The following is a 24,678-nucleotide window of genomic DNA, read 5'->3' as shown; positions in this document are numbered from 1 at the left end:
CCTTTGTTTTGGTTGTTTGTATTGTAAGGTGTGAATGTTGTCTGCATGTCACATAATCTAAATTGTTTATGGCCTTTGTTTTGGCTGTTTTTAGAGTTGGGAGTGAGTGAATGCTGTAAGTCACATGTGATGCTTAATATGGTTGGCATTTGTTTGCATGGGAATGATATATTCAGGGATAGGGGAAGACACAAGTGGGATTCACATCTGTCAAGAGTGAAGAGAATGACAATGGATTTCTTTGGATATGCAAACATCTTGTTTTGAGTGATTCAGTGTTCTGTTACATGATGTAGTACTGCATTTTTGGCATTTTGGATGCTATAAAGTAGTTGTAAGCCAATATCCAAATCATTTATGATATATATTAGACCAAAACTTGATTATGCTTCCCAAGTCTGGTCATCAGTTTTTTAAAGAAATACATGGATCTAATTGTTAGGGTCTAGAGGAGAGGGGAAAAAAGGTGAACTTAGAAAGCTCAGCTACAGTGAATGATGACCTGAAAACAACTTTCAAGTTTCTAAATCATAAGATGCAATGGCAGAGCAACCAAAGGTCAAAAGATATTAAACAAGAAGCTGTTGGACAGGATGTGCAGAAGTAAATTTTCAGAACAAACTTGATGAACTTTTAAATGTTAATGCCGACAGCAAACAAGTTTAAAAAGATGTTTGATGGTAAAGAAAGCTGAAGAGATAGGCCCTCACACATGCAGAATTCTCTGTACAGTACAAGTCAATAACTACAAGCAAGGAATTACTCTGATCAGAAACAGCAATACACAGACCACTTTGCAGTTGGACAAGTTACTTCTCATGTGTTCCTTGTTATACCGTACACCCTAATTAAGCTAAATTGGAAATCTGTTTTCTTAACCATCTTGTTGGACTCAATTTTAGATGTCTACTGGCAATCAAAAAACATATTGTTCATCCATCCTCCTCCTTTATCTCAGCTACCATTCCCTCAGCCATAAAAGCCAAGATGATTCTTTATGTAAGAGCTTTCCTCCGAAATCATAATGGTTTTACGTGGCGATTTTTCCTTTATGTTACCCATTCATATTTTTCTTAATCATCTTTTTCACAAGTTTAAAGATTGTGCCTGGTCGTTAATAAATTTATTAATTTTACTATGTTTTTTTGAGAATATTTCTGGTACTACATTTGCTCTTTTTCCATGCACTTTACACAATCAGGATAAGATAAATCATGATCATGGATCTTGTATATCTGTCATTTTTCTAGCTTTGCAGATGACTTAGATGTTAATGCTCACATGCTGTCCAGTACACTGTGCCTTATATTAGCTTCTTTCCCTCCTGCAGTAATCAAGTGCCCAGACCTCTCAGCAGGGCCTCATGGAGAGGTTATGTCATTGCTGGGGAACTACATGCCTACCAACCAGATCTCCTTCAGGTGTGAAGAAGGGTATCAAATGGATGGTCCTAATACCCTTACCTGCGGTGGTGATGGCCAGTGGGATGGCCACCCTCCATCCTGCCAATCTGAAACATGTGGGGAGTTACCCAGGTGAGTAATGAAGGAAAAAGGAATAGGTGACTGGAATTAGAGAAGGTTTTGTTGACAAAGGAATTGGACACTGGAAGATTAGTTATAAACAATCCTGAGGAAACATAAGGACTCAAAGTCTTGAAAGCTTGAAGCACTATGGGGAAAGAATTTAAAACTGCAAAAATGTAAAAATCTTGGAATGGTAATTCAAAGAAAAAAACATGATATGGGTATATAATTTTCACTATACATCTATCTATATCTCTGATGCCCATTCCCTCCACAAACTCCCATCAAGGAGATGACCAAGGCAAAAGAGTCACCATTTAATCCTGTCCTTACACGCTTCCCATGCATGCAACATTTTAAACATTCTTCCACAATGTCTCTCAATTCATATTCATTTAAGATTTACTATGATACACACACTGACCATACTATGTTAGTTGAATCCTCACACTGAGCAGATATGTCACCATGTGTCTGGTAAATCTCATATGAACTCATCATTCAACTGTGTGAATGTATTTGATTTGCAACCCTAGGCCCTAAATCTCCATCTACAGGAGACACATCTGATCACATGTGCCCAGCTGGAATTCATCCAGTCAAGGTACTTGCATTTCAGACATATGTTCTGTTATCAGCAAAATCTTTTATATATATATATATATATATATATATATATATATATATATATATATATATATATATATATATATGTAAATCTGTAGGTATGTATATTTGCGTGTGTGGACGTATGTATATACATGTGTATGGGGGTGGGTTGGGCCATTTCTTTCGTCTGTTTCCTTGCGCTACCTCGCAAACTCGAGACAGCGAAAAAAAAAAAAAAAAAAAAAAAAAAAAAAAAAAAATCTGGTCATTATTTTCATTCAAAAAATGAAGTACATTGTGAAATAAGACATTGTTTTCACATCATCAGATATAATCCCAGTCCTGCATTAAAGTTCATTTCATTTTGTCTAAATCACAGCTCGCAAGAAGTGCACTGTCCTGGTCCCTAGGGTAATTACATTATACAACCAAAATGTTTTAAAAGTAGGGATTACGAAAAATACAAGAAATAATAATATTTCTAGAATTTCCATGAACATTACAAGGCATTTTCTCTTCTCCCTTTACTCTGCAGTATCACCAATGGGTATGTGGAGGGAGGGCCACTGGTCTTGCCAGGGGAGCAGGTGGTGGTCAAGTGTGACTTTGGCTACAAGCTGGTGGGTGATGCCTTGGTCACCTGCAAGGAGGACTCTACCTGGTCCCGGCCACTACCCAAGTGCATAAAATCCAAGTGCTCTAAGCCACCACCAGTGGATCATGGTAGCGTCAAGGTACACCATAGATATGGCTCTTAATTTTACAAATGTTTTTCTAGTGTTTTCATAACATCTGCTTTGTCTTTCTTTTACACATTTACTGTTTGCTGTCTGTCTTGTTTACCCCCCATTAAACAACCTTTTCTTTGGTTTCCAATTCTTCCTCAATCTCATAAAAAGGAACAGAGAAGGGGGCCAAGTGAGGATATTTCCTCAAAGGCTCAGTCCTCTGTTCTTAATGCTACCTCGCTAATGCGGGAAATGGCGAATATGTATGGGGAAAAAATATATATATATATATATATATATATATATATATATATATATATATATATATTATCCCTGGGGATAGGGGAGAAAGAATACTTCCCACGTATTCCCTGCGTGTCGTAGAAGGCGACTAAAAGGGGAGGGAGCGGGGGGCTGGAAATCCTCCCCTCTCAATTTTTTTTTTTTAATTTTCCAAAAGAAAGAACAGAGAAGGGGGCCAGGTGAGGATATTCCCTCAGTGGCCCAGTTCTCTGTTCTTAACGCTACCTCGCTAACGCGGGAAATGGCGAATAGTTTGAAAAAAAAAAAAAAAAATACATATATATATATATATATATATATATATATATATATATATATATATATATATATATATATATATATATATATATTTATATGGACAGTCACCAATGAAAAGAAAAAATAAGAAACTGAGTAGTTTTATTTATTACATCCAGTGGTGATTATGCATAAACCTCTTCACTGTGAATAAATACTTAGAAAACCAGATGGATTTATATGTAGCATTTATAGATCTGGAGAAGGCATATGATAGGCTTGTGGAAGGTCTTAAGAGTACATGGTGTGGAAGGTAAGCTGCTAAAAGCAGTAAAAAGGTTTTACCATTGATGTAAGGCATGTGTACGAGTAGGAAGAGAGGAGAGTGATTGCTTCCCAGAAAAGGTCAGTTTGTGGAAGGGGTGTGTAATGTCCCCATGGCTGTTTAATTTGTTAATGGATGGGGTGGTTAGGGAAGTAAATGCAAGAGTTTAGTGAGAGGGGTGAGTATGCAGTCTGTTGGGGATGAGAGGGCCTGGGAAGTGAGTCAGTTGATGTTCACCAATGATACAGCTCTGATGGCTGATTTGTAGGACAAACTGCAGAAGTTGGTGACTGAGTTTGGAAAAGTGTGTGAAAGGAGAAAGTTGAGAGTAAATGTGAATAAGAGCAAGGTTAATTATTAGGTTCAGTACGGTTGAGGGATAAGTTGATTGGGATGTAAGTTTGAATGGAGAAAAATTGGAGGAAGTGAAGTGTTTTAGATATCTGGGAGTGGACTTAGCAGCAAATGGAACCATGGAAGCGGAAGTGAGTCACAAGATGGGGGAGGAGGAGAAGGTTTTGGGATCGATGAATGTGTGGAAGGAGAGAACGTTATTTCGGAGAGCTAAAATTGGTATGTTTGAACAATATTATATGGTTGCGAGGCATGGGCTATGGTTAGGGTTGTATGGAGAAGGGTGGATGTGTTAAAAATGAAATGTTTAAGGACAATATGTGGTGTGAGGTGGTTTATCACGTAAGTAATGAAAGGGTAAGAGAGATGTGTGGTAATAAAAAAAGTGTGGTTGAGAGAGCAGAAAAATAATAATAATAATAATAATCATCATCCTGGTTTATATGACAAGTATGATATATGAGAATGATATCTATCAATGATATCTATCAAATTGGCATGGTAAATTAAGGTTATGCAACATCTCTTGATGACAACATCCATCAGAGGTCCATTATTTAGCTAAAAAACGTTAGCACAAAACAGTATTTTGATTACCTTGTACTTAAAATATATAATGCTTGATACAGATTATAACATACTTTGGGCAAAGCAAAGCTAAAGCAAATCACTGAATGATACAAAACTCAATAATACTGTTGAATACATTGTCATTTTTCCAGGTACGTGCCTCGCTGTCAAGCAGGGAAGCTGTTTACAAGTGTGATGTGGGTTATGTCTTGGTGGGATCCAAGACTCTATCTTGTGGTCCAGAGGGGGAATGGGATGGTCCATGGTCCACCTGTGAGGGACTGCCATGTCCAGACCTTCAGGCACCCTCACATGCATCAATAACGCAGAAGGACATCTGGCGAGTTGGTGATAATGTTACATACGAGTGTGAATTGGGCTATAAGCTGCATGGTGAAGCCTCCCGCACCTGTGTGAGTGATGGGTCAGAGGGGACGTGGCAGGGTGACACTCCTGAGTGCAGAGCTATTACTTGCCCAGTACCCAACAAACTTCAGAATGGTGCTGTATCTGTTGTGAATCGGCCCCCTGCTTCCCCTGACTCATCTGATGGTTCTTTGATCATCTTCCCACAAACTTCAGAGGAAGAGTCATCAGATGGTCTTTTCATCTTTCCTTTTGTAGAAAGTGAAACAGAGCTGAGAGGAAGGCGCAGTCTACATGATTTTCCAGATATTAGTTTTCCAAGGGTTGATATATCAGATGATGATCATGATTTCCCGGATATTAGTTTTCCAAGGGTTGGTGTATCAGATGATGATTATGAAGCTTATCATGACTATTCAGATAGCACTGGCCAGGTATCAAATGACTATGAAGATTTTGACATCTTTTCACAGAGCACTAACCAGGTGTCAAAAGAATATGAAGATTTTGGTCAGGTGTCAAGTAACTATGAAGATTTTGGCCAGTCAGTAAATAGCATTGATGATTTTAGTCTGCCATCAAATGGTTGGGATGATTATAGTCAATCTTCTCATGGACTTCAAATTTTTGGTCAGTCATCAAGTGATTATGATCTAACATCACAAACATCAGAGTCTTATGGAGGTTTTGAACAAGGTTTTCAGGTGGTGGAGCAAGTAGACTACTTGTATGGCACTGAAGTGGAATATGACTGTCGACCAGGGTTTAAGCTGCTGGGTGCTTATCGACGTCGATGTTCAGAGAGGGGCGAGTGGGATGTACCAGAACCTCGTTGTTATGAACAATACTGCCCTGATTTAGACACACTGCCGAATGCACATATCATATATCATGGTTCAGGTGTCGACAGCAGGGCAGAGTATGTCTGTGATGAAGGGTTTAAACTTGTAAGTCAAGATTATGAACTTCTCTGTCAGTCAGATAAAACATGGCTGGGAGATATACCATCTTGTCAGGTGATTGACTGTGGTGAACCTCCAGAGATAGGCAATGGAACAGTGGATGCTACAAATACTACATTTGGGTCACTGGCTACTTACAACTGTTTCTTTGGCTTTGTATTGGAAGGCAGTGTTAATCGATATTGTTCTTCCCTTGGGAACTGGAATGGCTCTATGCCTCGGTGTATTGCAGTCACCTGCGATGTACCACCGGTCATTGATGATGGCTACATTACATTTGAAGGCAGTCTGTACGTGGATTCTCCAATAGAATATGAATGCAAGGAATGTTTTAAGCTCAATGGCACCCGGGTCAGGTACTGTCAAGTCGATGGAACATGGACTTTGGAAGAACCTGAGTGTAATTTGATATATTGTGATGACTTGCCTACGAACATTCCCAATGGGCGTGTGATTGGTGATGACAATTCCTGTGGCTCTTTAGTAGAGTATGAGTGCTCACCAGGTTACCGTCTGAATGGAAAGCAGAAAGCAACTTGTTTGGAAAATGAAAGATGGAGTTCTCATGCACCAACTTGTGAGAGAGTTAGTTGTGGCCTTCCTCCCTCACTAGCAAATGGAAAGTACATTGGCACATCCTTCGAGTTCACTGATAAGATTACCTACGAGTGTAATGAAGGGTACGTGCTGCAGGGACCTAACTTGCAAGTATGCCAGGCAGATGGCACTTGGTCAGACTCTCCTCCCTATTGTGCCATTGTCAACTGCACTAAACCCAGAGGACCATCCAATGGGAAGGTGCGCCTTAGTGGTCTTTTCTTCGGCTCATATGCTAGCATTGAATGTGACCCAGGCTTCAAGATAGATGGTGAGAATAAGCTTATGTGTGATGCTTCTGGCAACTGGAATGTGGAGATGCCTCACTGTTTACCTGTTATTTGTCCAAATGCACCTAAACCACCACACACTACTTACAACTCCACAGAGCTGCAGTTTGATGCATTCACCATTCTCAAATATGAGTGTGATGTAGGCTACTACACTACAACACAGAATACCTTGTTGATGTGCAGCACCCTTGGGGAGTGGGAAGGAGAGGTGGTTCAGTGTCTGCCTGTGGATTGTGGGGACCCAGGAACATTACCAAATGGTTACATTTCTGGCAGGGACTATACATATGGTAATGCAGTATGGTTTACATGTAATGAAGGCTTTAAACTCTTGGGTGCAGGGACAGCTGAGTGTCAGGCTGATGGATCCTGGAGTAACTATGCTACCTCATGCTTACAGATCACTTGCCCTGAGCCTCAGCAGTTTGAGTTTGGTAGGATAGTAATGGAAGATGAAAGTGGTGTGTTTGGTGCCTCTTTAGTTTACCAGTGTAATGTTGGATACATTCTGTCAGGGACTGCAAATCGAACATGTGACATCAGTGGAGTATGGAAAGGAGACACCCCGCAATGTCAGCCTGTCACTTGTCCTGAACCCTTTGAAGCCCTGAACTCTGTGCGTGTGGGAGATGTGTTTCAATACAACCGCAGCATCCTTTACTCATGTAATGAAGGTTATTCTATGAAAGGCAGTGCTGAGCTAATATGCCAAGCTGATGGTTCATGGTCACATGAGGTTCCCATTTGTGAGATGATAACTTGCTCTGAAATCCCCAAGATTGAGCATGGTAGCTGGGATGTGAAGAGCTTAGGGGAATTACCAATCAAGACAGAACCTTCAACAGCAAAGGCAAAAAGTGAACTAAACATCTTTGCCAAACTCCAAACACTGTACCAGGGTGAAGCAAAGGAGGGGTTGGTGCATAAATATGGAGATGTAGTCGAATTCCAGTGTAACCTGGGCTATGCCATGGCATCTACTGGTGTTTTGGAATGTACTGAAGATGGCTGGAATGCTTCAGTCCCCCAGTGTCATCCCATTTCATGCCCAATCCCAATCCAAATCCGTCATGGTTCCATCATAGGTAATGACTACACCTTTGGGGCCACTATCCATTACAAATGTGATGAAGGGCACGAGCTCGTAGGCGAATTCACCAGGACCTGTCAGGAATCTAAGGAATGGACAGATACAGAGCCTTTCTGCAGGATTACTGAATGTCCTAGACCAGCACCCCTTGACAATGGACAGACCATTGGAGAGAGCATCAACTACAGGTCCATTCTGTCTTACATCTGTGATGCTGGGTTCAGACTGGAGGGTGATGGAACCAGGTTAGTACCTTGGATGACTCTCATTTTCTTCATATTTTGTTTTCTTCATGATCTGTGATTATGTCTCCCTCTGTAGGAGGGAAAAATGTTTCTTTACGAGTTTCTCTAAATTCTTTTTCCTATTCATCTTTCCTACAATTACTATCCTAACCCTGGTTTTTGGCCTAATCCAAAAAAGTTTAGTCAAAGGCCAGTGTGAAATGAAGATGCATTTAACATGACATGTAAGGGTCAAGTCAAAGTCCAAAATCTTGTGAAGATGCATCTGACTTGACCATTCCAGGTCAAATCAAAGGTAAGTGGTCTCAAGGATGTAGTGAAGACAGTCTTTGACCTTTGTCATGGGTGAAGTGAACATGCATTTGTCAAGGGTGAAATGAATTTAGGTTCTATGAGGGTGTAGCAGAAATCAATTTAATGAGGTTGAAATGAAGAAGTGTTTATCATAGGTGAAGATGCATATGTCAAGGGTGAATTGAATTTAGCTTTACTGAGGGTGTGGTGAGGATAAAGGTGGTGGTGTCTAACCTGTAGTGAACATGATAGTGAGTGACAGCATGGGGTGTAGACATACTGCATTTACTCATGAATGTTGGCATTTCTAGTTTCAGTTGTTTCACATCCTAACTTAACTTTTCTTTGTCTCTCATACTCAACTTTTCTCTCTTCTAGTTCCTTCCTCTACCCTTGGGTATCATTCCCATCTTTAATTTCCTCTATTTCAAATCCTTCCTCTGTTCCTCCAAATGTCCTCCTTATCCTTTCTCCTCTCTAACTCTACCTTCCATTTCCACACCATTTCTAGCCAGTTGAGAAGAAACCCTTACCTTCTCCCTCAACATACTTGCTGGCATTCGTCCTATGAGCCTTAAAAATAATCCTTCCAATGTGCACATGAATCTTTCATAGGACATGTCAGAGCAATGGACACTGGACGGGGGAGCAGCCTGTATGTGTTGAGCTTTTCTGTGACCTGCCAGAGGAGATTGTCCATGGTGTGAGGAAAATCAACAGCCTTAAGGTATTGAACCCTCAGTTTAAGAGTTTCTACTGTTCATAAAGCACAATTTCTTGCTATAAGTATAGGTCATCCAACGCACTTTCCTACCATTCCTCACTCTAATTCTATAGGTGACAAATGGGGTTGAAATTCCAATGTCTTTAGACTTAATGAATCTTATCTCTCAACAATGCATGATATAATATGCTTAACCATCAAAGGAAGTTTGCCACTTTTCTTTACATCCCATACTGCCAATCACTGAATGTAACTCTTTCTGCAGGTTGGAGGGACGGTGCGGTACACATGTATGGAGGGTTACCGTATGGAGGGCTCACCAACCCTCAACTGCATCAGCGAGGGTAAATGGGATGTGGCCATACCCAAATGTATCCAGGTGGATTGTGGTCCACCACCTACAGGAGACAACATTGTCATCCAGGGCTCCCACACTGTCTATGGCTCCCAGGTTACAATGCTCTCATATTGAATTAAATCATTAGTGAACATTCTCCTTTGTATGTCACAATAAATGGATCCTGCCGCTACTGCTTTCAACAGAATTAAAGCACTGTCATACTGAGCTGAGAAAAGCTTGCTAGGTGTGTCAGAAAGAAGCAGTGTGGTTTTTAAGTACCCTGAACCATTCCCTCTTCCTCTAGTTGGGGAGACCATCCTTTTTAAGTAGTGTGGAGAAGTGCAAAGCCCTTCAAATGTAAGCCTTTGTTGTCTTTAATGATGGAAGACAATTTTCTGGCTTTAAATGATGCACTGGATAAAAAACTGGAAGTTCAATTTTCTGAGGTCATTTAGAAGAATCCTGCACAAAGGAACCCCACCCATGATGAATATCATTTCTTTTTAGGCGCCCACACAAACAATGTAGCCGATACAGTAGAGGTCTGTGAAGGTGACAAAAATGATACACTTTTTTCTTATTGTCATGTAGATACCACTGACATATACAAGCACAGAATGAAGGAGATCCTGGAAAAATATTGCCATCTTGTTCATTGGTGAAGGAGCAAAACTAACAATCAAAATCAAATGTAATCCTCAGGATGGAGTATGGATATCAAATTCAAAGATACTCCTCAGGATGGGCAATGGGAATACATCCTTCAATACGGCATTCATTGGTAATAATCAATAGATAAGGCTATGTTCGCAAAAGGTGTGTTCACAAACCTGTGGCAGCAATTTTCCATGTGGCCTAGTATGCTTATGAATTCAATTAGCAATAGACCATTGAATCCCATCATGGACATATGGTCTTTCTTACAGACTGGTATAAAGTTTGTCATTTACCTTTACTTTGGTAATTTGCCTTTCTCCAAGAACATCTTGAACAGCATTTCAGGTGATTCATCAGGTGTATCTTTACACATTTTCAGAGAATATGATGAAATTTCATCAGTACTGAGACTTGTTTGGGCCAGGACCCTTTAACACTGCTAATGTCTTTCCTCAGTATTACAGTGTTCTTTAAACACCATTACATCTACTGGTGTTGGGATATACTATCTTCCACTATAAAAATAAAAAAACATTTGAACTTTGATTCCTCACAAAATTCTTACTTCATCAGCAACACCTCTCTGAAACCCTTAGCCTCATTAGGTGTTCTGTAACTAACAATTCACTCCTGAAGAATTTATGGAAGAGTTTCATATTTTCTCCTGCTTTGTTCACAATATTCTTTTCAAAGTTTCTTTGTTCCTCCTTTCTCATCCTGCTATGATTGTTCCCTGCTCTTAAATATCTTAAAAATGCAAGCTGGCTGAAGCACTGCTCATAGCTTTGTCATAGAATATCTTAAAGCTCCCTTAGCATTTGACATCCTTTACTAAACCACTTCTCCCTCTTTCTCAACCATCCCTCTCTATTTGGGACTAGAGATACCCATGTTTCTGGCAGCAGAACTCCATTTCCCAGCGTGTGTTAGTATGGAAATGTTAGGGCTCTGTGTATTACATGATCACTCTTCCATTTGGTATCTAACACGTTATTCTTAACATCCATGCTACTATATATGAAGATATGGTCTAGTAATGATGGTGTTAAGTCTATTAAATCCTAGTTTGTTCACTGACATGCTAGTATAGGTAATTTTCCTATATACACTTTCAGAACTTAGGCTTCCACGACTCTTGTGTCACCAAGAAAATCTAAAATCCCCATCTGTCTATGGTTGAAACCTCCATCATCGTTACTGAACCATCTATGAGAGGCACATGTTTTACTGATTCATGTACCATCCTGATTGTTCCTTCACTGTTATCACTGTAAACATATGGAGTGGTCAAATTCTTTTCTGGATGTGTGCATGTGTGTGAATGTGATATCCAAGTGTCACCAGTAAGCTAATTACCACTGAACTGTCCCACTAGGTAACATTCACATGTGAACGTGGGCACCAAGTCAATGGGGCAGAATGGAGCACCTGTAAGCAGTCTGGCCGCTGGAGCAATGATGCCCCTCTATGTGACCCCATTTTCTGCTCTCCTCCACTTGCCCCTGCACATGGATCCCTTCTCCAAAATGGTTAGTTCATCTTTCCTCGTAGCAAATTAGACAGTTCAGAAATAAGTTTCATAATTTCTCCAACCCTTCAAGTGATTTCAATTTTTTCCACATTTCAATGTCTATTATTTGTTTCCTAATAAATCAATTTATATTAGTTTATTACACTATAATTTATCATCACAGTCCATTGATATTTCCATTTTTTTGAGCAACTGTGCAGAATTATAAAGATTATTTTAATGTCAGCATCTTTAATACTTTTAGCAGCTGTATCTTTGCTGAAAATGCAAAGAGCCACTCATGAGTTTTTAATTTTCAGTAATCGATACAGTACAACTAAGGTTAACGAATCCTTTAAATCTTTACAAGTATCAACCCAACTTTTTCATAATGGGTTTGGAACCCTTTGAACCACTGGTAAAACTAAGTGAACCTAGAGCTATCACTCCAGGACTACTGGAACAGGCTACCTGATCCACATATCTTCTATCACTTGAAACAACATTGTTCCTCCCCAATCTGATGGTCTGTACATGCTTTTGCCCTTTCAATCACCACTCTCCCATACAACAGACCTGGTACACTTAACAGACTTATGACTCTGTAGTATGGACACTCATGTTTGTCCCCATTGCCGCTACACAGTGGCACTATACATAAATTCCACCAATCCTCAGGCACCTCTCCCAAGATTCAAATACTGAAAATACAAACAAACCAGTTACCCCCTTTCTTAAGAAATTCATCTGCAATACCATCCACTAGCCACACTTCATCTTAAGCTAGGTATACACCACTTAATCCCTCTTCATCAAACCACTCTCCAACTTTCTCACTTTGCTTACCTTCCCAACACAAACACCCTACATCTCCCAGCCTATCAATATACACATTAAAAAATCAATCAGAATTCTCACTCCACCTCATCGATACCTGTTACCACTTTCCCCCTTCACAACTGTTCCCAATTTTTTCTGTTACTCAGTCTACAAACCTCCTTCCAAAACATCATAATCTCCCTTAAGTTTACCGAGACTTGCTCACCCCAATTCTCATTTTCCTTCTCTTTCAACCCCTACACCTTCCTCTTAGCCTCCTTCTCTGGTACATTTCCAAATCACTTGCACTCCTTCCTTGTAAGTACTACCCAAAAACCTCTCCTCTCTTTCACTAGCAACTTTTCATTTTCCTGTTAATCTCTACCCACCTCCCACCTTCCACATATTACACATTTCTCCTGGACATACCAACACCAGTTTTCCTAAATACATCCTGTTTCTCACCTTCTCTCCAATATATATGTTTGAAGGAATAGTAGCTCCAACAATGTTATGTGGTTGCGAGGCATGGGCTATGGATAGGGTTGTATGGAGGAGGGTGGATGTGTTGGAAATGAAATGTTTGTAGACAATATGAGGTGTGAGGTGGTTTGATCGAGTAAGTAATGAAAGGGTAAGAGATGTGTGGTTATAAAAAGTGTGTTTGAGATAGCTGAAGAGGGTGTGGTGAAATGGTCAGGACATATGGAGAGAATGAGTGAAGAAAGATTGACAAAAAGGATATATGTGTCTGAGGTGGAGGGAGCAAGAAGTGGGAGACCAAATTGGAGGTGACAGGATGAAGTGAAAAAGATTTTGAGCAATCTGGGCCTGAACATACAGGAGGGTGAAAGGCATGCAAGGAATAGAGTTAACTGAAATGATGTGGTATACCAGGGTCACCAAGCTGTCTGGAAATCCTCCTCTCTCGTTTGTAATTTTCCAAAAGAAGGAACAGAGGAGGAGGCCAAGTGAGGATTTCCCTCAAAGACTCAGTCCTCTGTTCTTAATTCTACCTCACTAATGTGGGAAATGGCAAATAGTATGAAAGAAAAAAAAAAATAGAAGAAAAAAGTGTATATATATGATAATGGGTGGGGATGAGAGAAATTTTGGGAAGCAGTAATCAGTGTATATAGCATATGAAGCAGCCAGGAAAAACCATGGAAAGGTCTGCAAGGCCTGGTTGTGGATATGACAGCTAAAGAAAGTATACAAATAAGTTAGGTCTTTGTCTGACCCTGGCAGTATCTCACTAATGCAAGAAATGGCATGCAATTATAAAAATATACATTCATTCTTATATCATCAGGAAGGAAAACTCCCTTGGATCATATCAGTCTTGTTCTTGCAGAAGAGGAAGAGGACTCATCTCCCGAGGCAGAAGAAGAGGCTGAGTTCATTCAGCTGTGGCGAGGTCCTGGGCATAAAAAGAAGGGCAAGAAGCATGGGAAGAAAATAAAGAACGAAGGACCAGAAAAATTGGACAGAATGCTTGAAAAATGTAAGTTTCTGGTGTTTTGTATGTTTTTTTACGTGCATTTCTATGTTTATCTTAATGTTCCTTAAAAATACCGCTTGAAATGATGATGTGTGTTTTGGTTTGGTAGAGGATTAGTACAGAAATATGTTTTAGCTAAATTAAGCCTTCACCCATGTTAACTAGATGAGCATTTACCCAAATAAAAAGATTTCACCCAACTAGTGAAATAAGAAAACAGGAAAGTCTAGCCCAAAGGAATGTACTGTATATGTATACAACATGTACTAATTAGAGAGAACAAAATACATCTGCAAAATGACATATTTCATGACTTAACAACAAATATGTACATTTGTTTTGTTATTTGTGATCAAATACAAAAAAAAAATTAAGTCCACCCACCAAAGATGTCTTTGAAATTGGCTTATCCTGAGGTATAAACATTACTGTACTGTATTCTTCCAGTCCTGTTTAACATCATCTTACAGTGCAGTGTTTTCCTTCAGTTTTTTCATCTTACAGTGCAGTGTTTTCCTTCAGTTTTTTGCCTTTTAGTTAAGAAAAAACAATAATACTGCTGCTCATGGGACTGATCTTTCCCTTTGCACAGCATATCGTATAGATGACAAGGTGTCCTGGGTGTGTAATGAAGGCTTCCAGGCCGAGGGTGCGGTGTCAGCCACATGCACGGAAGAAGGCCAATGGTCCAGTGCCCCACCTCGCTGTAAGCGGGTTTCATGCGGTCCTCCAGAGCTGCCTGACTATGCACAGATCGAAAATGTTGACTTTCTCTATGGAGCCACAGCCAACTACTCCTGCAGGGAGGGATACATCCTTGAGGTGAAAATACAATTGCAGCTTTTTTTTTTTTGTTTAAAGTTTTAGTTTTAAAATCTTTAAGTCCAGCACACTTTAGGTACTGTTAGAAATGCTTCTAAACATATCAGGAACCTTTTTCTCAATCATTCAAGATCCTTAGGATCTTGAAACTTTTAATTAGAACACATTGTCTAGAGAAAGATTCCTTGCTTACTGCAGCATCATCAACTTTATACTTGGTTAGGATAATGTATACCATTTAACCAACTGATATGAAGATGCACACAGTGATACATGAGTGAGGTAAACACATCATGAACACTCTGGCTGCATCATCCTAAAATACTGACTTGCTGAGTGAGAAACTCCATAAGTGATCTTAATGCAATTCAAACCTCTCATATTTCAACTTATTTCTGCTTTTTGTCCTTAAGCATAAAGCTAGTTATACAAGTTTTTGCTACCCTAAGGAAGGTAAAGAAAGTCAGGTTTTCAGTGCAAAAAGTGGAGGCATTTTAGCACTAATGAGTCAAGAGTGTGAACCATAAAGAAAAACAAGGCTACCTTTAACCCAGCTTAGCTGGCTGGCTGCTTTGAGGATGTACAGAGGCCAACATCATTTTATACAGTATAATTTCTTTCTTACCCTTCTGTACATCTTTGAGCATCATTTCTAATTACTTTTGTACAATTGATACGTTTCTGAGGTATCACATACTGACTTTAAATCTTTGTTTATTTTAGCACTTAGGGCAAGTTCCTATTTTCTGTAGGCCTTGTTAATTCGCCAATTGTTTGTTGCCAATCACAAGGTTTTCCAGTAATGTAACCCTTGCAGTTACCATGTAACCTCAGTATGTACATCACCAGATAAATCTTTGAATCTCTTTTATGTAACATAATGATGAAATTATGGATTTGAATGGTAGTTATAAAATTATGGATTTGAATAGTAGTGTTTGAAAAGATATAAACAGCACTGTAGAATTGTTTTACACTGATTTTCTTATATTGCTCAAAATTGTGTTTCAATTCATGCATGGAACTGATCTTTTCAATATGTATTTTCTTTGATCAGTTTGTTTCTAATTTCCTTTCCATTACTGGTGTCAAAAATATCCCTCATAGGGGATGAGCATTCTCACCTGTGAGGCTAGTGGTGATTGGAGTTCAGAGCCACCTAGCTGTGTGCCTGTGTCATGTGGTCCTCCTAAGCCCACACTGCACTCTCTGATCCGCATTATCACCCCAGACCACAACAATCCTCATGGCTTTGGTGCTACTGCTTCTTACTCTTGCACGGATGGTTATCAGCTGCAAGGTAGGAAGGGGAGCTCAATAATGATAGTTACATTGTCCTCAGGGGTAATGCAGTATATTAACGTATTTCTCATTGAGAAGGAGTCATGTGGATGTCACATGTATCTTGTGTTGGTGTATTTGGTTCTTTGCATAAAAGACTCCTAGAGGGATATGCTTCACTGGTAAAGTTAATGCTCATAAATACCATCCTGTATGGAAAAATAATTTACAATTTTAAAATCTCAGATGCTCATCCAGCCAGCCCTACAGCATAGGTGTCATCAGATTCAGGAGCTGTACACTTTTCCTGCCACTGTATTCAATACCATGACATAATAGTAGCTACTATAGTCAGTACAATAAAAGGGGTCCCATTTTATACAGTACTATAGCATATAGCTGAAATTCTATTTGTTTCTATGACATCATGTCATTATTCTTGATTCTGCAGAAACTTTGCTCTCATATTCTGTTTTAAAACATCATCATCATAATTGGAGATAGAACATACAGTCCCTATTTTCATCAATACCACAACAGCTAAAATCATACTTGAAACTGTAACATATAGTAACTAGCTTCTGTACCATTACATGTAAAAGTTGCAATGTTAAATGAAAGTAATTTGCTACAAATTCTTCTGGTTTCCATATGGTTCTCTTCCCATCCCAGTGCTCTGTACGCAGAGCACTGATGTCCCAGTTATACCTGTTAACATCATAACTGTAGTGAAAAAAGTATACCAAAAAAACCTCAAGCATTGCTTAAAACAGCTCTAGTGCACAATAAACAAAATTGGAAAGCAAAAGTTTAGCATCTTGTTCGTGTTTTCTGAGGCTTGGTCACACCACCCACCAGGGGGAGAGTACCAGGTGTGTGAGGCCAATGGAGAGTGGGTTGGGGATGATCACGTCTGCCTGGAGATGTTGTGTGAAGATACCCCAGCCCTGGCAAATGGCCTGGTAGTAAAAGATGATGCAGCACATCCCCAGATAGCTACCTTCTCGTGTCAGCCTGGTTACAACTTACAGGGGAACACCTCAGTCCTCTGCAGTTTTGGACGGTGGCTGGAGGTCAAGTAAGTCAAAAGCTTGGTTAAATTTCCAAGATTTGTTTATCTATCTTTTGATCAGATTAGTGAAGGGTTCTTAACACATTAAGGGCTTCCAGAATTTGAATTTGAGGATCCACATGAAGTAATGTCATCATAAAACAGAGACATACAACCCCTCATATGGAGCTGTTAACACATTTGTCCATCAAGTGAGAGTTAGGGTCAGATAATTTTGTATTTTTTGCTAAAATATCAAAGTTCTCTATAGTGACGAAAAATTATTTTTCTTACTTTTCATCAGGTGACTTTGATGGAGGCAGACAGGGAGGAGGCAAAAAAACTTGTGTGTTTAAATGGAGAGGGAGTTTTACAATTGGGGACTCATACATTCTCTACTATCCTACAACTTCTAAAATCTATGCATACTATTTTCATCAATCATGTCTTAGTCATTTCATTCTATTCAACCATCACTCTTACGCTCCAAAAGTTCTTCACTTTTATTGAAGAAGTTACTTGCTTAAAATCATGTTATATCCTCTGATTGCTCCATCCCCACATTGCAATGACCTATTTTAAAACTTGAAGGTTATGATCAAGTCACCTCTCTTCCCTCTCCCAAGGATGGTGAATTTAAAGACTTTACCTGTAACTTAGCTCTCTTAACTGTGGTTATGATGCAAAATTAAACAAAAACATATCCACAATAACTAAATAAAATAAGGTTTTTACTCTAGACAAGAATAGATAAAGAACAGTACATTGCAATGCTTTGTGGTGAGCAGGAAAAACACAAGTAACTCTATTGTTTTCAACCACCTAGCACAAAATGTGAACCCGTCAACTGCTATGAGCCAGAGGTGCCTCCTTTTGGCAAGATCACTGCCAAGCACTTCAGCCTAGGCAGTGTGGCAAACTACTCTTGTATGTATGGCTATATGCTAGTTGGTAACCCATCTGTGGAATGTGACATAGACGCGACCTGGAAGGGCGGATTACCAACCTGTCAGCCTGTAGACTGTGGCAGTCCAGAGGTCAGTCTTTCTGACACACTTGCCTCATATTTTCATGATTCACTGATGCATGAAAATTTTTCAAATAAGTAATGTGTTATGATATACCATCCTTGTTTCAGCTTTCCTATCCTGTAAGCTTGATAATGTTATATGATCACATTTCTTGTTCATAACTATATTTATTTGTATTAAGATATTTATTCTTTTATTATACTTAATCGCCGTCTCCCACATTAGCAAGGTAGTGCAAGGAAACAGACAAAAGAATGGCCCAACCCACCCACATACACATCTATATGCATAAACGCCCACACACACACACTCATATACATACCTATACATTTCAACGTATACATACTTATATATACACAGACATATACATATGTACACATGTACACATTCATACTTGCTGCCTTCATCCAAGGCCGTCGCCACCCCACCACACATGAAATAGCATCCCCCCTGTGAGGTATATATATATACAGTACATATACATATCAACGTATCCTTATATACATACACATACACAGACATATATGTATATACATGTACATACCCATACTTGTTTGCCTTCGTCTATTCCTGGCACAACCCTGCTCCACAGAAAACAACATCACTACCCCCTGCTTCAGCAAGGTAGCGCCAGGAAAACTGACAAAAAGGGCCACATTCGTTCACTCTCAGTGTTTAGCTGTCATGTGTAATGCATCAAAACCACATCGAGGCACCACACACCTTTCCATGGTTTACCCATGACATTTAATATGCCCTGGAATGTGTAGAAAGAGAAATAGTTATCTGGAGGGCAAAAACAGCTATGTTTGAAGCTATAGCAGTCCCAACAATGTTGTGCAGATGCAAAGTGTGGGCTACAGATGAGAATTTGTGGAAGGTGGATGTTTTGAAAATTAAATGCTTGAAGATAATATGTGATGTGACATTGTTTGATCTAGCAAGTAATAAAATAGAAGAGAGAGTCGTGGTAATTTGAAAATTAAATGCTTGAAGATAATATGTGATGTGACATTGTTTGATCTAGCAAGTAATAAAATAGAAGAGAGAGTCGTGGTAATTAGAAAAGTGTGGTTGAGAGAGCTGGAAAGTGTGAGCTGAATTGGTTTGAACATAAGGAGAGAATGAGTAAGGAGGTTGGCAGAGGGGATATATGTGTCAGAAATGTGAAGGGAACAAGGAGAAGGGGAAGTCCATACTGAATATGGAAAGAAAAAGACGTTGAATGTTCAGAGCCTGATGATATAGGGGTGTTAAAGGCATGCACAGGAGAGAGTGAATTAGAGCAATGTGGTATACAAGGGTTGATACAAGGGTTGACTGAACCAGGGCATACGAAGCTGCTAGAGGAAACAATGGATAAGTCAGTAAGGCCTGGTTGTGGATAGGGCGCCTGTGGTTTCAGTGCATTACACATGACAACCAGAAAATGGACATAAATGAATGAGGCCTGTCCATTTTTGAAACTACCCCACTAACTTGGAAAATGGAAAACATGCATAAAAAAATACATGCATATATATTTTGAAAATAATGACTTTCATGATGTTACCAGGCTCCTAGCCATGGGCATGTGGAGTCCCTCTTCACAAACCTGGGCTCGGAGGTGCTATACCACTGTGACAAAGGTTACCAGCTCTTCGGCAATGACTCTAGGGTCTGCACTTCTAACGCTACCTGGAGCGGCAATCTTCCCCAGTGTCACAGTTTGTATTGATCTTCACACAGATTGTCTGTTTGGTGCAAACACTTGAAGAAGTATTTGTAATTTCTTTTGATATTTCATTTCAGTTCATTTCATATTTATATCATTATTGTTATTCTAACAGGGAAAGATTGTGGAGAAATCAAGGCACCACAGAACGGCTTTGCCATGGGTGTGGGAACCCTGTACGGGGACAGGGTTAAGTTTGCCTGTGAACGGGGCCATGTCTTGAGGGGTGAGGTGCAGGTTCTGTGTGAGGACACAGGCAGGTGGTCTTCTGCTACACCTCGCTGCGAGCGTAAGTCACTTAAGTTGCCTTGAATATGTGGCAGCACAGTATTTTCAAACCTTTAACATGATTCATGATTTCCTTAACACACACATAGAAATAGACATTGTAAATATATACAAGGTTGAGACAGGACAATATGAATGTTAAACTATATTCCTATAACATACAAATTGTAAAATGGAATTGCACTAACACAAATATATTATATGTGAGAACAGGATTAATTAACTAATGCCATTGTTTGTTTCTGACCCAACTTTGCTAAGATAGCAAAACTATTACTTTTATAACAAAACTCTGCTCAGTGTGGTTTAATGCTGGATTGGGAGAGAGCCTTTATCGGGTTCTTGCTGAGTCACTGCAGCATGAGTGTGTTTTGTCATTGTTGCAGTAGTAGGGGAAGGGGGAATTGTGAGTATTAGTTGCTGGAATGAAAAGGGTAAAATCTAGTTTCTACATGCGAGTAGGTGGTTGGACATTCAATGGCTTGGATGAGTGGGGTCTATAATGTTGCTGAAAAGCATTGGATGCCAAACAAGCAGAGCTGGGATTACATTGAAAGAACACAGGTGTGCAATAATGATAATAATTATGATAAATCCTCCCCTCCCATCTTAATTTTTCCAAAAGAGACTAATGTATATATATGTGGATGGGCCATTCTTCGTCTGTTTCCTGGCACTACCTCACTGATGAAGGAAACAGCAATCAAGTATGATAAATATATCAATAATATTTATCATCCATCATCACTGTTTCCTGCATCATCAAGGTAGCACCGGGAAACTGACAAAAAAATGGTCCATCCACTCATATACACATATATATATATATATATACATAAATGCCCACATATGCTCATATACATATCACCATATACATACACATACACAGACATTACATACATACACATGTACTTTGTTCTTACTTGCTTGCCTTCATTCATTCCTGGAACTACCCTGCCCCACAGGAGTTGCATCTCTTCTTATGAGCCTCCTGCAGCACTCAGTAAGCTGGCCACATCCATCAGTCAGGTCCACACGTCATACAGTGTTGAGTTGTTGTGTGCGTATCTATGCACTGAAAGAGCAGGGTAATTGAGAAGTATGTGCTCAATGTCTTCTTTGTGGTAGCTGCATCGTAGGCATGAAGGATTGTAGGATGTGTTGAAATGCTGTTTGAAGTGTTATAATGGTGGGTGATGTCCAGAGCGTAATTGGGACAGTGAGACTCATTTTCTGGGTGTATGTCTAGGGAGGGTCATGTCAATGAACTATTTGTTAGGAATGGGGATCTAGATGTGGGTAGAGGTTACTAAAGTGTGAGGCAAGGGTAAGCTTTTTATTCAAGGAGTTGGTGGTTACTCAAAGAGTGGTTGCTATGCTGATGTATAGAAGTGAGAGGCAAACATGTTGATTGTACTGGAAGGATCTTTGTTTCACTTCGAAAATTATGAGTATTTATAGTTGCTAAGAAACCAGTGATTGTTCTGGGAGCACTATTTCATTTGGTTTGCAGCTTTATTATATCTTTTTTCAAACTACATGTCACCAAGAAGCACAACAATACCCTCACGAGAAATAATTGTTGCATATAAAAATTTCAAGGATACTATGCCATGAGCAAGACACAAGATGCTTACACATCACTGAAGCACTAATTATGAAACAACAACAACCAAAATTCAACATACAGAACACAGCCCTAGAATGACATGGCCTGCATCACATTACAATCAATAAGAGCACAGCATTACATGCATGTCCTTCAGCTGGTATACCCAGCCTCACCCAACTACCTGCAAGTCATTCCTAGTTGCTCTATTGATCTCTCCCCATGCCTCTAGCATTTCCCTGTAACTCAGTATGTCTGTGAGTGAGTATGTGTGTGTACAACATAAACAACAAATCATAAATACATATAATGGCATTAAAGTAAAGGGGTATCAGCCTATGCAATCACAGTTTCAAGTTTCAGTACTTAGTCATATTCAACTGCGAAAACATAAATATGCATAAAGAGGTGTCTGGTCACAAACACATATTCGGATACACCTCATATCAAGACCGAATCATTTCTCCTACATTAACCACTGAGTACATACAAGCAACTGCATATCTCTTACAGCTATGATCTGCAGTCTTCCACCACTCCCTCCCAATGCCATGCAGCAGCCAGTTCGCAGTAGTCTCTGGGCATTCCAAGACCGCATCCAGTACCGCTGCCAGGAAGGATACCTCATGCGTGGAGACCTCAGCACTACTTGCCTGGAGACAGGGTCCTGGTCACGTGTCCGGGGGCAGTGTGCTAGTATGTCTATCTTGGTATTTTGCTACTGTATCTGTCTGTCATATGGTTCAAGTCTTGTGGCAGGCTTTAGTGCAAATATGCAGAAGCTGGTGTCTAAGCATGAGAAAGTGCGAGGAGAAGAATGAGAGTTAATGTGATTAAAGTAAGGGTATCAAGTTTAGCTGGGGAAAGACAAGTTGGCTGCAGTAAGTTGAATGGAGAGAACCTAAAGGAAGTGGAGTGTTTTAGATACCTGGGAGTGAACAGAACAGTAGATGGAACCATGGGAGTTGAGGTAAGGCATAGGATGAGTGAGGTCATGGGTGCACCAAGGAATATGTGAAAGAGAGGTCACTGTCTGTGAGGGGCTAGTTGGTTATGTTTAATGTTACAGTAGTCTCAATGGCACTTTATGGGTGCCAGGTGTGGGCCACAGATATAAGAGTACACAAAAGGGTGGATGTGTTGGAAATTAAATGCTTAAGGAGAATATGTGGAATATGGAAAGTTGATAAAATACGAGAAAGTTTTGGTGGTAAGAAGAGTATTGTTGGTGAGGGTGTGCTAAAATGATTTGGATGTATGGAAAAGATGAGTCAGGTGAGGCTGATGAAAATGCTGAGAGGATAAAGAGAAGGGGGAACCAAATTGGAGATGGAAAGGAGGAATGAAAGAGGTTTTGAGTCATCAAGGTCTGAATGTGCAAAGGATAGAGCTAAATACAGAGGATGATGTGCCATCAATGAGTTTTACCAGGGAATATGAAGCAGTGGTGCATTGTATGTGACAGCTAGAGAGAATGTGAGCAAATAGGGGCATTCTACTTTAATTCCTGGCACTAACTTACCATGCAGGAAACAATACAGTCACATCAAAGAGTCTCTTGTGCATGTCTATCATTTAGTATAATCCAATAATGCCCTCTTATCATCTTTCCTACTCACTTACATATCCTTATGTAAGTCTCTTTTTCAGTATACAACTCTACAAGCTGTTCACCATTCATATTCATCTCACTGAATACCCCATGTCCCCAGTTATACCCTCAATTGCCACATTATTCACTCTTACATCTAAATCATCCATCACACATATCCAATCTCTAGCATCAAAACTGCTGACATACTCTCTCAGCTGTCCTCCAAACAATTGCCACTTATCTCCTTTCTCAAGACCAGATGCATAAGCACTAATAAGTACCTATCTCTTGCATCCCACTTTCATTTCACCCACATCAGTCTGGGACTCACTTTCCTATACTCTTTCACACATTCCCACAACTCCAGACTATCAATAGTGCTAACTTTTCCTTATCTCTTGCTCTCAACTACACTCATTAGTTAGACCTTTCTAAAGTTGATTGTCTGTTCCAGTCACCTTTCTTATACACAGATGACATTTGCCCTCTTCCATTCCAATGACTTTGCCTCTCTCATGTGACAACTTGAAAAGTATTTCAGTAGGATTATCTTGCATTCCTACACAAATCTCTGGTATCTATAGTGAAATTTCTTTTAGACCATGAGCCTTGTATGGGTCAAAACCTTTTAGAGGGCGTGTGTGTGTCTCTGACTAATGTATAATGCTAAAGAAAATAAACTGCATCTCTACCTTCTACTAGGGCAAGTTGCCATAAAATGAATTTTCCATATATGTCTTAATAATTCAAAAAGCACATGACAATACTAGTCATATAAGGTTACTTAATAAACTGACCAATTCTGAACGAACAGAAATATCATGTGGCCGACCTAAGATCAACAGGGATGGAGCAGTGGTGCTGGGCCGATCCTTCTACTACAAGGACAAGGTTGTCTACCACTGTCCGCCAGGTCAGTCCCTCAGGGGCACTATACTGCCCTTACCACATTCTTTACAAGAGTAGGCAAAAATGAAAATGTAAGTAGTTTTACTTTGTTCTTAAACAATTCCGTGATCAATGTGACAGTTATGTTTAACTTGGATCATCCACCTCCCAGCAGTCTGGTATTCTAATAAGGATTCACCTATCATTGTGACCACTTTCCCTACCAGCATCTTGGAATCCTTACAATCATTTGTAAACTTAATGATTTTTTCATACTATTTTATATATAAATGATACTCGAGGAACCATGCCATAATTCTTTATGAAGCAATACCAATCCTTTCCAGGAT

At 39.6% G+C, this 24,678-nt stretch overlaps 1 protein-coding gene across 2 annotated transcripts in view; it reads left to right on the top strand.

Moving 5' to 3' along the window:
• The window catches only part of LOC139764325 (sushi, von Willebrand factor type A, EGF and pentraxin domain-containing protein 1-like), a 99,611-nt gene that overhangs the window by 66,850 nt on the left and 8,083 nt on the right, over positions 1-24,678 (top strand). For both annotated transcript variants that reach the window (XM_071690833.1, XM_071690832.1), the window contains exons 33-47: positions 1,331-1,535; positions 2,671-2,869; positions 4,805-8,205; positions 9,115-9,226; positions 9,489-9,674; positions 11,596-11,749; positions 13,904-14,053; positions 14,643-14,872; positions 15,980-16,172; positions 17,012-17,231; positions 18,031-18,241; positions 19,791-19,941; positions 20,065-20,238; positions 22,360-22,542; positions 24,255-24,353. In XM_071690833.1, the coding sequence (XP_071546934.1) occupies positions 1,331-1,535; positions 2,671-2,869; positions 4,805-8,205; positions 9,115-9,226; positions 9,489-9,674; positions 11,596-11,749; positions 13,904-14,053; positions 14,643-14,872; positions 15,980-16,172; positions 17,012-17,231; positions 18,031-18,241; positions 19,791-19,941; positions 20,065-20,238; positions 22,360-22,542; positions 24,255-24,353 (5,868 nt within the window). The remainder of the gene's footprint in view (positions 1-1,330; positions 1,536-2,670; positions 2,870-4,804; positions 8,206-9,114; positions 9,227-9,488; positions 9,675-11,595; positions 11,750-13,903; positions 14,054-14,642; positions 14,873-15,979; positions 16,173-17,011; positions 17,232-18,030; positions 18,242-19,790; positions 19,942-20,064; positions 20,239-22,359; positions 22,543-24,254; positions 24,354-24,678) is intronic.

Source organism: Panulirus ornatus, chromosome 49 (genome assembly GCF_036320965.1).
Source record: "Panulirus ornatus isolate Po-2019 chromosome 49, ASM3632096v1, whole genome shotgun sequence".
NCBI lineage: Eukaryota > Metazoa > Arthropoda > Malacostraca > Decapoda > Palinuridae > Panulirus > Panulirus ornatus.
Note: the sequence above shows the minus strand (reverse complement) of the source record. Positions and strands in the feature narration are given on the sequence as shown.